The 15,463-nt window shown below is 31.9% G+C and overlaps 1 protein-coding gene across 2 annotated transcripts in view; it reads left to right on the top strand.

Moving 5' to 3' along the window:
* The first annotated feature begins 2,657 nt into the window (after positions 1-2,657).
* LOC139512966 (ATP-binding cassette sub-family C member 3-like) overlaps positions 2,658-15,463 on the top strand; it is a 33,328-nt gene continuing 20,522 nt past the window's right edge. For both annotated transcript variants that reach the window (XM_071300969.1, XM_071300970.1), the window contains exons 1-12: positions 2,658-2,791; positions 4,426-4,599; positions 5,035-5,172; positions 7,856-7,984; positions 8,781-8,897; positions 9,343-9,404; positions 10,162-10,299; positions 10,685-10,918; positions 11,517-11,700; positions 12,475-12,795; positions 13,753-13,890; positions 14,774-14,920. In XM_071300969.1, the coding sequence (XP_071157070.1) occupies positions 2,753-2,791; positions 4,426-4,599; positions 5,035-5,172; positions 7,856-7,984; positions 8,781-8,897; positions 9,343-9,404; positions 10,162-10,299; positions 10,685-10,918; positions 11,517-11,700; positions 12,475-12,795; positions 13,753-13,890; positions 14,774-14,920 (1,821 nt within the window). In that variant the 5' untranslated portion in view covers positions 2,658-2,752. The remainder of the gene's footprint in view (positions 2,792-4,425; positions 4,600-5,034; positions 5,173-7,855; positions 7,985-8,780; positions 8,898-9,342; positions 9,405-10,161; positions 10,300-10,684; positions 10,919-11,516; positions 11,701-12,474; positions 12,796-13,752; positions 13,891-14,773; positions 14,921-15,463) is intronic.

Below are 15,463 nucleotides of genomic sequence, written 5' to 3' on the forward strand. Positions count from 1 at the left end.
CGTGGTACTCTCTTCACACGCCCCATTCTGACTGGACGTACCTGTGTTCTTTTACTTTGCTCAAAGTTGATTGTTGATAACTAAAAAATGCACAAATAAAAAATACGGAACAATGATATCCCTTAATTAAAAAAAATCCCTTTTCCTTTTATTTGCTATTTTAAAACAGTGGCTGTTTTAAGGCCATATAATGGAGCTATACGTATATGATAAATGCATATACGTTTTAAAAGCATAGTCTAAACGTTTTCTAAGGTAGTAATCATTTAACTTTAAAAGTGGGAATATGGTTGTTTTGTCGAAGTGGAAAACAAAAATTTGCGCTAAGTGCTAACAATTTTATTAAGTTTTTCATTGCATTAATCAAATTATTTGGTTCAAAATTTAATTCTATAAGGCATGGGGAAAATCTGGATTCAGAATATTTTTTTGTCCTCTGCTTGCACAGAATTTTTTTCTCTCATCAAATTGGGGATCAGAATATTTTTATGTACTATTATTGAAGCCCCTCGTGGGATTATCCAAGTAAAAAATAGTGACAATAAGTGACAATATTTATATATCAGATTCCCAAAGAGATTCCCATTTATCGCTGATATAAACTTTTAAAAATAATTTTCAGTTTAAAAAAAAATGTACATCGGCAACTATTACATAAATTTGAAGTTTGAAAATAATGTTTATGATATGAAATGAATATGTTCTCTTTTTTACAAAATCAGAACGATAAATTGGATGTTAACGCTTACTTTTAAATCTACTTGACGTTATTGGCCTTTTTAACTTAATTTTTTGTAGATGAAAGGCGCGACTGGTGCAAATAAAAAAAATTCATCTTGGTATATCTATGATGAGTTTATGTAGATACCTTATAACAGTATCCTGGCTCCAAGCTTCCGTAATATTTGATCTTACTCTTAATTTCAGCGTAAAAAATATATAAAAAACCTCCCACTTTCCAGACTAGCACACGAACATTGCGACACTATAAATTCAGTATTCCTACCGTACCAATACTTAGAACTGAAATCATTGATACAAGGCAATATATTTTCTTCAGGAACGCTCAAAGCTGAATATCTAAGGCCAACAATATATAAAGAACAGAAGTAGTTGATTAAAACGTTAAAGATGATCGTTCAAAATGTACATGGAATGATATATTCATCCGCCGACATGATTGCACTAAGTAAGAAGTCGTAGAGCAAAACAGAAAAATTGGAAATCAAATAAGATAATACAAATTGGTACTGGGACATCTTCTTTTTTGTATTTATACAATTTCGATTGAAAAATGCCAAGTGTAGTATGAGAATCAGTTGCTCATGATCCCTTACAGAAATAGTCAGATATAAATCTTCGTATTTAGAAAGGATCCAGGGCTTCGTAAAAATGTACTTTAGTTTTGTTTGAATTTTTAAGATAAAAGATACAGTTTCGGTTAAAAAATGTACTAATTGTCTTTACTAAAATATATAGAGTATTCTATTATTAAATGTCTGGATGTAAGACGAAATATGAATTCTGAAACGAAGATTCTATTGTAATTTAATTGCCGTGATCCTGACCGAAATAAGAATTACACCTTTAATCGTTTTTACCAGTAAGAGATAATTTAAAAGTAATATCTTGGTATATGATAATATGAACTTTTATTATTTCTTCTAAATGTGGAAACGTTTTACATAATAAAATGATATCTGTTTGGTGTACATGTATGTGAATGTCATGCTTGTAAAATTTTTCGAGTCATATATAAATTGTTTTCACGTCGCCAGAGTCCTCGGGTGGGGGATCCACTCTTTCAGCCTTAGAGTGGATTTGTGGCAGATTTTTCTCCCCACCTTTGCTATTCTTTGTCATTTATTCAATTGATATGATATTAGTTGATGTAATTTCGTATTAGTTATGTATTATTATTTCATATTAGATAAGAACTTTTATGTAAAATGTTTTATTTGCAAAATGAAATTTTTGCATTTTATGATTTTGAATAAATGACCTGTTTTCGTCAGTCTGGTTTTTATATCATATAGCAAATCAAGCTCAGACTCTGGCCTATGTATACATAGTATGTTTATGGTATCTAGCTGTATGTCTTAAAAATTGGTGCTGGGACAACCAGCAAGTAAAATGTTCATTATCAGAGCCGTGCGTCTTGTTTTAAAATTAATTCTCTTCTTTTGAGAAATATTTATTTTGTAATCCAATTGTCACCGCCAACAACTCTCTGCCTGTGGTTTTATTTTATACATGGAATTTTAAGTATCAGTATGTTTTATTTTGTTTCGTTTAGTTTCGCTTTTATTTCTTTTCGAAGTCTACATGTACCCCTCTTTTCGCCCCTATTCCAATTTTGATATCTAAATGAAAAATTTAAAAATCAAGCTTTCAAAAAAGTGAAATAATCAAAATTGCACGTAGGGTTTAGCATTCTTAAAGTTTGATCAAATTTCTAAACTTTCAAATTTAAAAACGGTATTTAGAATTTTAATGTTTTAATTATTTAAAACTTTCAAAACTTTTACACAATTTGGAATTTTGATATTTTAAAACTTTGATCAAAATTCCCAAAATCTCAAAACTTTTTCAAACTTTGAATTGATAAGTGTTACACGGACCATAAGGCTATGTTGAACATGAAATGAAAAGATGCGTACTTGTTTTACCTGCGGTCAACAACTGATACAAATATACAAACAGTTACTTATAAGGCAGGAATGGAAACACTGTATAAAAGGCATTATTAAACATGACATTTTTAGAATTTTGTGGAAACTCGTCATTTTGGGTGAGTTATTTTGTATTGACCTCCAGAGAGGTCTATTTCAATTGAATAGATTGTTTTTCAAAGATCACTTACTTTTATTTTTAGAAAAATATACGTTTAAATGTGAAGGTTAAGGTTTGTTTAGATGTTCGTAAAACCACTCAATAAACATTTTTAAAAATACAAGGTCACATGTTACAATTATAGAACAAGTTACCTGTGATAGTTTTGTAACATAGTTGTCTCTGTCTAGAAAAGCATTTCTCTTGACGGAAAAAAATAATTTTGAATCTCATTTTAGATTTTGAGCAAGTTCTTAAATAAGTTATTAGCTAAGGTATTGTTGTGTGAATGCATGCACCTTAGTTATGTACGCGTGTTTATTTCAATCCTTCGTATGTGGCTTACTACATTTACAAATATGATATACAATGTATGATGCCTCGGCTACTGACTAACATACAAAGAACAGAGTTCAAATAGATATAGATAAATACGAAAAGCATAAAACTGGTAATAAAAATGAAAGATACGAAGCAGTACAATTTTTCAAAAATATAAATAAGCAATGAAACACCTGCGAAGGACAATGCTGCTAGAGAGAGGCGAAAGATACAAAATAGTAAACAGTTAATAGATAACAATGTGGAGGGGTTTTTCACGAGACATTGATAATTTCCCGACGCCTCGCGAAGAAAAAAAGTTTGTGTCAAGGGAAAAATGGCTATATCCCGAAATAACTGTTTTATATTTTTAGACTGGGAAAATTTAGATGAACGTTTGTATGTAACGACCACTGCTCACTATGTACTTTTTAAAGACACTTAAACTATTGGGTCATCAAAGGTCCTCAACACCTTAATAAAGTAATTCGAAAAATTAATCAGGAATAACACGATGTTTTGATTTATATCAATTGTATAAATCAAATTAAACATAAAGGTTATTCCTGATTAATGTTTCGAATTATTTTATAATTAAAGGCGTTAAGAAACCTTTGGTGACCCCACAGTTTAAATGTCTATCGTAGGTACGTCGTGAACAGTGGTCGTTACAGACACACGTTCACGTAAATTGTCCCAGTCAATGGATGAATTTAATGTGTCAATCAATGGCCACAGCCACACTGTTTTGAATTTCATTCTATATCGAATTATTAACTGAACGTCAAAACAAGAAACACGAAGAATAAAAAAGTTCAGGAAATCATTTGCTTCCAGTGAACTAACATCCTTTCGGAATAGAGTCATTGAATTCGTATTTGATTTTATTATAGAAAATACACATTCAGGTATAATAATATAAACTGAAAAATAAGGGATGCGGCATACAGCAATCCTACATCAGATCTAGAAATAACCAACAGAAATATTAATAAAGATCAAATGGCAAACAATAATTATAAAAAAAAAAACCAAAAGGCGCAAGCCCGGTCCGACCGTGAAAGACCCTCACTGGCAGTCAAAGTCGTAAACAGACATTCTCGTTGTCGTTTAACCAAACAATTACGAGGACAAAAACAAATCAATAAAACAATTTTAAAGAATAACACCGAATAAAAAAAAAAAACCAAAAAGAAAAACACCACTGACGATTGCTGCATACAAAATAGTACAATATTTGTAACATTCAAAGTTGATATGTTTTATTTTTAGGACAATGAAGTATTTACTAAAGACAAACCTAAGTTTACAGAATGTTTTATATCAACAGTACCTGCCTTAGGTCCCGTAGGATGGCTTGTGTTAACTTTCATATTCTATGTGACAGGATTAAAGAAAACTTCAACGTCTTCAATGCCATTTCATGCCACCAATGTTGTCAAAACAGTAAGAATTTTGCTTTTCAATTTTTCAAACTTGTATATGTAAACAAATTAAATATATGCTTGAGAAACAGAAAAAAATTAAACCATGTAAATATTCAAATTTCAAATGATTAGTTGTCAAACTTTACTAGATTTAACACGTAAACTTCCGATACATTATAACAGAATAAAATATAATATACAAGGTCTTTATAGTGGGAAAGTAAATACAAATGGTTAAATTTACAGCAGTTTTTGTTCTGTATTCTTTTTTGTTGTTGTTATTTTTGTATTAGACTTATTATGTAAAATGTTTGAAAAACGTGTTCCTGAATAAGATTGCATCTTATTTTAAAATTTCACTAATCAAATTGTTCCGAATTTTGATTAACTTGATTTAGCAGTGTACCTAATTGAAACTTCACAAAGGTTTTTATTCTATTGTTTCTATTTACAGGGTATTTGTGTGGTGCTTGCAGTATTAAGTCTTTTTACTTTATATACTAACAATACTGGTGGTTATAAATGTGTCGGCGGTGATAATGCTATTCCTACCTCATATACAGTTAGTTGTGCACTTATAACAGCAAGTTTTGTAAGTATTTCTTAGAAGAAAAATGAATGTCAATGTGTGAGCCATGTATTGTAATTTATATAAAATAAATCAGCAGATTACATCTATAACCACAAAAAAAATCACTTAGATAAATCATTTTATTCACTCTTTTAGAATGGTCACACATAAAAACGAATGGACAAGAACTGTCATATTCCTGACTTGGTACATGCATTTTCAAATTAAGAAAATGGTGGATTAAACCTGGTTTTAAAGCGCTAAACCTCTCACTTTGATGACAGTCTCATCAAATTCCGTTATATTTACAATGATGCGTAAACTAAACAGACATAAGACATAAAATAGTAAAATTATGGGTACAGCAGTCATCATCGTGTAACAATTCAAAAAGGAACAATTTAACAGAACACAAAAAACATCTATCTACAAATACATTCATTGATTCGCGTGTCTGACGTTAGAAAATTTTATACGTCACATAAATTTGTTGTTCAATGTATATACAAACAATTTAAAAATTTCACATGGGCAATGTTAGCATACAGGGTTAAAAAAATGAAAGTATATGTAAGAATTAATTTTAGAAATAGACCGAGATTTAAAATAGTCCAAAAAGTTATATAGAATTTATAAGAATCCACAAATAGTTCATTCCACCACGCGATTGAATAATGTTGACGTTCGTGGTTCAACGTATTTTCTTATGTTCTAATTCATAATAGAAATGTATCATAATGACATATGATAGAACAATATCATATTGACGGGGTCTTTTAAAGTACAGAGTCACGTTATTAGAACCAAAGAAACACAAAAAGTCGCATATACAAAACACACCAGCAAAAAATGAGAGATAATACAAACACATTGACGGGATGTTTAAGTACCGAGCCACGTTAAACGGGTATCACATAAAACAATCCCACAGTAAAAGTAATATTAATAATAGAACAAAGACAAATGCAAGAACAATATAACACGTTGTTAAGATGATTAACAACATCAGTACGCATAATCTATACATCAAGACCATCATGTATTATTTGTGAAATTGATACGGAATATTTAGTTATCAAAGGTACCAGGCTTATAATTTGGCGCACGTTTTGTCTATACAAGACTCATCAGCGACGCTCAGATAAAAAAAGTTACAAAATTAAACAAGTATAAAATTGAAGAGCACTGAAGACCCTAAAGTTCAAAACGTTGTGCCAAATACGGCTTAAGTAATCTATGCCTAGGATAAAAAAAAATCCTAAGTATTTCGAATAATCCTCACGTTTGCCCATAGTTAATTTATAAAAATGACTATTTAATTGAAATTCATCTCGACATCGGAGTTCTGACTACTAAGCTGATGATACCCCTGGGGACGAAAGTTAACGTTCGCCAGCTGTGAAATCGACCCAGTGGAAAGGTACCCGGCTTATAATTTGATATGCCAGACGCGGGTTTCGTCAACATAAGACTCATCAGTGACGCTCAGATCAAAAAGTTAGAAAACCACTTTTTAGATCGTGGTATTTCATTTTTGTAATTGTTAATCGATTGCTGACGATTTGGAGTAGACTATGGTCAATGCAATATCATTATTTGCCGGTATTGGACCAAAACGTTAATGCAGGGTTCACACATTACCGATTATTGCTCCCGTTTGAGATCAGACAGCGATAAAACATGAAAAGTGAAAAAGTCGACTCCTCAATTATCTGGAATGTCTTATCATTGTCTGAACGCAGTCGTTTAAGCTCGTAACAGATTCCTACGGGTCGGGAATGGTCCGGATAGTTCGGCGAAGCACCCGACAGTTAGATGAGTCGCGTAACATTCGGTGAAATTCAGCCGATGTTGTCTTTTCGGATTGCAGGCGTGAATATGTCGTGACAGATTCTGCTGTATCGGATCAAAATCCTAACAATGTTTTGTGTTTTCTGGACGGTGTACTGTAGAACGGGATTGATCTGGAGAAATTTTTCATTACTGTTTTTCTGCCGATTGAGTACAGATTGCATCCAGATCTTGTCGATTGCGAACAGTCTTTGCCGAAACGGTTCCGGAACAGTCCAGTTATTAATACGAAATTCGTAAATGATACCCACGTCAGAGTCCCGACAATTACAGAATACAATACGACTGAGACCAGACAAGGCCGTTTGTAATGCGATAGAGCGGACAGTGATAGGATTACGTTCTGACAATACCTGATCATCCCGAGTAGGCCGACAGTTTTCGAATGGATAACTTCCGTCAGCGTCGGTTCACTGTCTGGTCACTGTCTAATCTGTCGGATTACATTCGGTAGAATCGGGACGAATTTACCATGCAAAAGATACAAATCGGATCAGAAGCGGATAGAGCACGGGATTATCGGGACAAATTCGCTTTGAAACGGTTGAACATCGACGCTTCCTGAACAATATCTGATTGTTGTCGTGATTATATTATTTTTTTACAAATTCTAATTAAAGTTTGAATTTCAATCCACGATTCACAGGATCTTGATCAGACTTTTGACAAATTTTAATCGGGAATGGTCCTTTCAAGGACGGCAGTAAAAATCGTGAATGTGTGACCCCAGCTTAATATATAATCATAGAGTTGCATTCAAAATAAATCATGCTGCATGAGGATACTTTACTTTTTTATTAGATATTTATACTTGTATACAAAAGATGATGTAGAGAAAAATTGTATATTACAGATTTATGTGGCCATAATTACGCAAATAAACAGAAGGAAAGGTATAATATCATCTTGGTTGTTGTGGATATTTTGGATATTTGTTGTAATATGTGGTATTGTTCCTTTACAAGATAATATTTTATATCAAGTAAGTAAAGTATTAATTATTGGATTTGGTGCGAGTTGCGTAGCTACAGACTGTCTGTACAGACAATTACATCGTAATGGAAAATACAATCATAAAAGATTGTGTTTTCAGATTTAATTTATAAAATTAACGAGATGTGGAATGATTGCCAATGATTCTGAAATGATACAACTTTCATGAAGAACGAAAGGAACAAATGTCAAATTAATAACCTTGAAAATAACTGAAATGATGTGTTAAATTAAGGATGTTCGCTACTCAGTTTCAAAATAACAAGCTTTTCATAACACAACCAGACTGCATACACTTTTAAAAAATAAACCGAGTTAATTATAAAAGTACTATGTGTCGGACCAATTTTCAGCCCATTCTTCATTAACGTATAGTTTTTATTCACTTTGGACATGAAAGGTTTGCTTTTCATTCACTTATTATATTTTTGTAAGTTATTTATCATCGAGTTTTCCTGAAACAATTGACTTTTTCCTTCTACGATATCTAAAAAATCCGTTTCTTTACATTTTCTTAATTATTTACAAGTCGACTGAGGCTTTCAATCTCCATCATCAAATTGTGTTTGTGCGTTTTAGCCAACATGTCTTTGTAGTAAGTAACTGTGTATAAGATTTAGTTTCGATTTGTTTTAATTTAGAATTTTCAATTAGATACAATTAATACTTCTATATTTTTAGCCAACATGTAATTGTAGTAAATAACAGTGTATAAGATTCAGTTTCGATTTGTTTTTATGTAGACTTATCACTATATATAATTATCTATACGTCTACATTTTCAGCCAACATGTATAAGTAGTATATTACAGTATATCATTTTCGGATTCTCATGTGTTCAACTTGTACTGTACAGTTTAGCTGAAAGTCCGAGTGTTTATGGATACGAAAGAATAGGAAAGGTAATTTGAAAATCATTATTTACTTTTGGTGTTAATAGTTATCAAAGGTACCAGGATTATAATTTAATACGCCAGACGCGTATAGTCTACATAAGACTCATCAGTGACGCTCAGATCAAAATATTTATAAAGCCAAACAAGTACAAAGTTGAATAGAATTGAGGACCCACAATTCCGATTTTTATAACAGAAAACTAAAAAATTTCATGGTGAACGATTGTGGAAAAAAATCTCAAAACTTACCCAGAAAGAAAACTATGCACATATTTTACTTTTAAATCCAATGTTGGTTGAGAAACATAAATCGATATTGTTAAAAAAGTAGGATGTAACATTTAGTATTTTTTTCTTTTACCGTCACCGAATGTTACAGTAGAACTCATTTAACCTCGTATTAAATATAAAGAATGCCAGAGTAAATTGTTCGCATGTCATTCATTTACAGCCTGTGTGCCCAAAGTCTCATGCCTCAGTAATCTCAAAGCTGTTTTTCTGGTGGTTCACCCCGTAAGTATTATTTATACTTTTCTTCGGTTGTCTGTAATTCACACAGTGAATGTATCATCCTACAGAATGCTGATATATATCATTTATATTCTCGGTGCGTCATTTGAAAGTACACATATTCAAAGATCTAGGAGAAAGGGTAATGATTCTGACATAAACCTTGTACTCATGGTCCGACCGTCGAATTTTGAAAGAATAGCTAAATCTGAAAAAAAATTGAACTGAATTGTGGTTTGAATAATCATTCGGTTGTTTTCCTGAATACCGAATAATTCGAATGTTCAATGCATATATATACCGATTGAATCGAATATGTCATTAAGTAAAACAAATATATCGAATGCAAGTAACCACTAATTCAAAATGCTGTCATACATCTACCGAAACCCCTCTGGAAAAGATCTATAAATGGTTTCTGTTTAGTTTTTTTATTTTTAATATATATGTTATTGCTGCTTGGTAATTTGTTTTTAACAGAAGAAAACTTTAATACTTCGGCTAAGTGATGATTTAAGCGATTCATCTTTGATATAAATGTGTGTTGTACTAAATATGCAGTTGTAACATAACTAAGACTTTTGTCTGTTCAATTGTTGGATGTTTGGTTTTGATAGTTTACACTATTTTATGAATTAGATAATACCAAATATTTATTAACATATTTCAAACTTGTCTGATAAATGTCATTCCCAGAACAGTTAATATCGGAGGCGTAAACGGATATTCCATTCAATACTACTGCTTCAAATATTTACAGAATTATTCGGACCTGTTATAAACGTACAATCAGCAAAGAAGACCTTTGGGATCAACATCCAGAGCTTCAAGCTGAAAAAGTGGTGAATGATTTACAGTTGTTGTGGGCGAAACAAGAAACTATTGCAATTCGAAGGAGGTATTTGTTTTTACTTCAGCGTCCAGAATATTTATATTAATGAAACGCAAAATCAATGACGACAAAAACATCACAGTGCATTTGGACAATGTAATTGAATAAGTTTATATTTCAATTACCGGTAAGAAATTGTTCCGACGTAAACTTATTTGATTATTTTGATTATTTTTAAACTTCGTTTTGGGAAAATGGATAACGGAGACAATATACACAGCTCGACCAGTTATATTATAACCACGTAGGAAACTTCAAATTTTATTTATCTAAGATAATGTCTGTCTGTCTGTATGTCTCTGATGTGTAGTTTCTGATTACTCCGATATTATCCTCTTACCTTTTATATATGTATGATATGCATTACAGTATATTTTGTGGCATATTATAGAATTCTTCAAAAGAGCAGTTTGCTCAGAAGTGAATACAATAAGAATGGGAATATTCCGGGAGAAGAGACAGCCTTGCTACAACGAAGTCTCTCTAATGAAGAAGATGATCTAAAATTGGAAAATCCTTCTCTTTATAAATGTTGTTTTCAACTTTATGGACTAGAATGGTTTCGTGCAGCCGGCCTGAAAATTTGCTGTGATATTTCTATCTTATTACAGCCTTTAATTCTAAAGTAAGTAATTCAAAGACGATTTTTCAATGCAAACTCATAGACAAATTAATTTGACTAAAAGCAGTCTAAATTTATTTCTCTTTTACCAAAATTATCATTTCTACAAATTTGCTGATTATATAAAAAAGAAGATGTGGTATGATTGCCAATGAGACAACTATCCACAAAAGACCAAAATGACACAGACATTAACAACTATAGGTCACCGTACGGCCTTAACAATGAGCAAAGCCCATACCGCATAGTCAGCTATAATAGGCCCCGATAAGAGAATGTAAAACAATTCAAACGAGAAAACTAACGGCCTTATTTATGTAAAAAAATGAACGAAAAACAAATATGTAACACATAAACAAACGACAACCACTGAATGATTAGTTTAAGTAAACAATGACAACAAAAGAACTGTAGTAGGGATATTTGTACATACAGTATAACTTGAAGGGAGTGAATTGATGGTCCGACACCTTAAAGGAGAAACAGTGGACTTTTTGCATCTTCATTTTCATTGACTGTTGAGATTGCATCTTTCTAATTTAACAACAAACATTAAATATATTACATTTATCAAATACCCATTATCGTAATTTGTTGTTAGGCTAATTGTGAACGAAACAGAGAAGCCAAGTGAAGAAAGAGTATTGTGGTATGGAATAGTATTAGCAGTTCTCATATTTTTGCTTGGACAGTTGGATGCGACGTTCTATATTCATTCATTACAGCTGATGGTCACACTAGGGTTAAAGGTCAAAACAGCACTTATAGGTATCATATATAGGAAGGTAATTGAATTTTTCATGGGATTTGTTCGTTTGATTGTTTTTTTTTTATGTTTAGAAATTGTTTGTACATGAATCACACGTTTTAATGTTATCAAACATTGTACCAAGTTTTGAGTTCTTTTCTTAAACTTAAGCTTAAGAAAGGATATACGAGATGTCAAAAATTGTTTGCTTGACAATAAACAATTGAGAATATTACAAATTCTAACATCTAACATAACCGTTGCCAGTCTAATAGTGTACTGCACCAACGAAATACAGTACTTAATAACATGTTTTTGTTTTTGATGGACATAACGCGTCCTATGTAATATGTCACGGAGACTAAACATTGATAGTATTATTTATTATAAAACTAAAAAGTCCAAATAAGCCTTCTTAAAAGGTAAGTATTCTTCGAGATATCATTGTTTACGTTATTATGAAGCAATAGTTGTTGATCAAGTCTTGAATAACCATACTGTAAATATTATCATGTCCAGGACATGTTCCGAATTCTATATCACATTCTAGCCAATCAAATACTGTATCATATTGCAACCAATCAGAAGCGATATTTGTAAAGAAATAATTTCAAAATTATGTGAATATCGTACGAAACTAACATTTTTCTATGTTGTTTCTTGTGTACTATTATTTGTCTGTTTGTCTTTTTTATTTTTAGCCATGGCGTTGTCAATTTATTTTCGATTTATGAGTTTGACTGTTCCTCTGGTATTTTTTGGCCCTCTTTTAATAGTTTCGCATCGTTATTTTAAAAACATTTTATTTTAGACTTTGAAAGTAAATAACAGCGTGAGGAAAGATTATACTGTCGGAGAAATAGTCAACCTTGTTTCTGTCGACTGTCAACGTATTCAAGATGCTTTCACATTTTCACACGAAATGTTATCTTACTTTTCTATACTGACGTTTGGATTGTATGAGCTCTGGGATGTCATGGGTACTTCAACAGTAGGATGCTTGGTTGTGATAGCTATTCTCACATCTCTAAATGCTTTGTTTGGAAAATTACAAGAGAACTATCTAAAGGACATTTTATATTATAAAGGAAAAAGGTGTAAACTACTAAATGAAATCATATTTGGAATGAAGGTAATAGCAGTTAATATGAAACAATTACCCTTAATTTTTTTTTGGTTTGGTTTGGACTAGATGAATTATGCATCTCATTTCTACTAAATCATGTAATCCTTCTATAAATAAACGAGAAGTAAGATAAACTTCAACGAGAAAACAAACAATCTAAAGGCACAATGAAACCGTAAAATATCGCTTGAAGACAACATATAATTAACTACCTTAAGTGTCTATAAAAGATGTAAACTCTAAATCGTCTAGACAAGATATGAGGAAACAGTGATGACCAATAGTGATGAAGAAATAGTTAAATTGTACTCTCTTTTTGTAAAATTAACATAATCAAGTAGATTTTTCTTCGCTGAATCTAATAATGCTTTCAATGACAAGTAAGAATGTAATGATACCATTAAACTCCTTTCCACTAGTTTAAAACATTTTGAATATAATTTGTCATTCCAATATGATCATATGATTTCCGCAGTTATGGAAAAGTATCTTACTCTTGTAGATCATCTGATATTACCCCTGATTCTTGTGGTGATCGTGATTGCTCATGTTGTGTTTTGTATACCGTTGTTTATCTTTTGATCGTTTTGGTTTTAACATGACATTATCAGTTTGTTTCGACTTGTAGGTTTAGATACCTCTTTTGTATCTTTAGTCTCTCGTTTATGTGCCTTTCCAAACATTTTGTTCGATAACTTAAATAATTAACTTCTAATTTATCTTGTAACATTTAACACTCTTTTCGAAGTTGATAATAACTGTTTCTTATATTTCATAACACCTTACAATTGAACTTTTGTACCGTAATGGGATTTTTTTTTCAAGTTTATGCAATTATAAAATGTTAATTCATTTAATGAAACTATAATACATTCAAAAGAAAACAAATATTAGTCTACAATCGTAGTGCATTCACAGCACAGCTTTGTTTTTTTTACTGTTCTTATGATGGTTTGTTTATAGGTTATAAAGATGTATGCGTGGGAACCATATTTTTGGAAGAAGATACGAGGCATCAGATTGAAAGAAATGGCTATATTACGCAAAATAGCACGTGTAACAGCATGCTCTATTGTTTGTGCAACACACAGTCCTTTTATGGTAAATAATTAAGACCAGTTATACAGAGGTATATATACACATATAAACGTACCGAAGAGACAAAATTTCATACAAAGTTAGATGTTTTATACATGTGTAGCGGGGTTGCTTCCCCTCCTTAATACAGGTAGAACATACTAAGCCAGTCTTAATCAACTGAGCTAGGGAATCGATTCTTTGGCTCAGTGGGTTAACGCACTGACTGTCACGCAGGCGACCGGGGTTCGAATCCCGGTGGTGACGATATAAATTTGTAAAGTAGATACATGCTCTCCGGTTAGATTTGGCGCTCAACTAAAAAATCCACGATGGTTATCTGGAGTATGGCCAGGGTTTGTGCTGTTTAGAGTCATATATAAAGATATGATGACTCTTCTGGTTGGGTTATAGTGTAGTGGGGTCGATTTCCCTCCTTAATACAGGTAGAACATATAAAGCCAGTCTTAATCAACTGAGTTATGGAATTGATTCTTTGGCTCATTTGGTTAACACGCTGACTGTCACGCAAGCGACCGCGGTTCGAATCCTGGTGGTGACGATATAAATTTGTAGAGTAGATACCTGCTCTCCGGTTACACATGTATTAAACGATGTATTCAACTCATACTCAATCAAAATCCAAATAACAATATAAACGCGTGTCCAACGTAACTGAAACGTTTATATTATATCAGAGATTTTAGTTTCATATAGTTCAGTTTTAAAATTATTTGTATCTTATTGTAGTTTGGCAAGTTTACGAAGGAGTTTTTAAAGTTTTTAAGTAAAAACAAGTTACAATTATGTAATTTTCAATTCCATTGGTATCATTGGCATTTTAAATTGTGAACTAACACATTCCAAAATAGGCCCATAAGTACAGCAATTTTGGTAAATTTTTCAGATGAATTTTGCCATATTGCTTATTTACACCTTGACTGCTCAAACAGAACCATTCACCGCTGGAAAAGCATTTCTTGCCTTGTCCGTCGTCAATATATTAAGTTTGCCTCTCACAATGATCCCTTTTGTTATTTCTGGAGTTATACAGGTGAGTATTAGTTTAATCAATACAATAATTAAAAAAAATCTCAAATGTGCAAATTAGTTCACGTTTGACCATCGTAACAAAAGGTGTAGAATTTGGTCTACATACAATCATTATAAACAGCGTGATGGTGGTGACGAAATGGTGTTTGCCGATCATTAGCAATTATTCCATAAAATATGTATTTGCACCATGTTTTGTACTAGACCGGCAACCTTATCCTATTTTTGTAAAGCGGTTAATCATAAGGTAATAGTCCGAAATGAAGACATGTTATTCTACCCTAACCTTTTATCATGACTCTGAGTCGACTAGACCTTGCTATCATATCTAATGTTTGCCTGCTTTTTGGAGAAGCAGCAACTAACCATTGTTTAAGACTTACGCTTTATTACAATAAAGTCTTATGACTATAAACATACACATTTTAACGATTTCTTGCTGTTTAAAATACCGTTTTGATAAAGAATATTCTTTTGAAAAAATGCATCAAGCCTATCTAATCAAAAGAATGCAGTTTCATTGATTCATTGGAAATACATAAAC

This window comes from Mytilus edulis, chromosome 2 (genome assembly GCF_963676685.1).
Source record: "Mytilus edulis chromosome 2, xbMytEdul2.2, whole genome shotgun sequence".
NCBI lineage: Eukaryota > Metazoa > Mollusca > Bivalvia > Mytilida > Mytilidae > Mytilus > Mytilus edulis.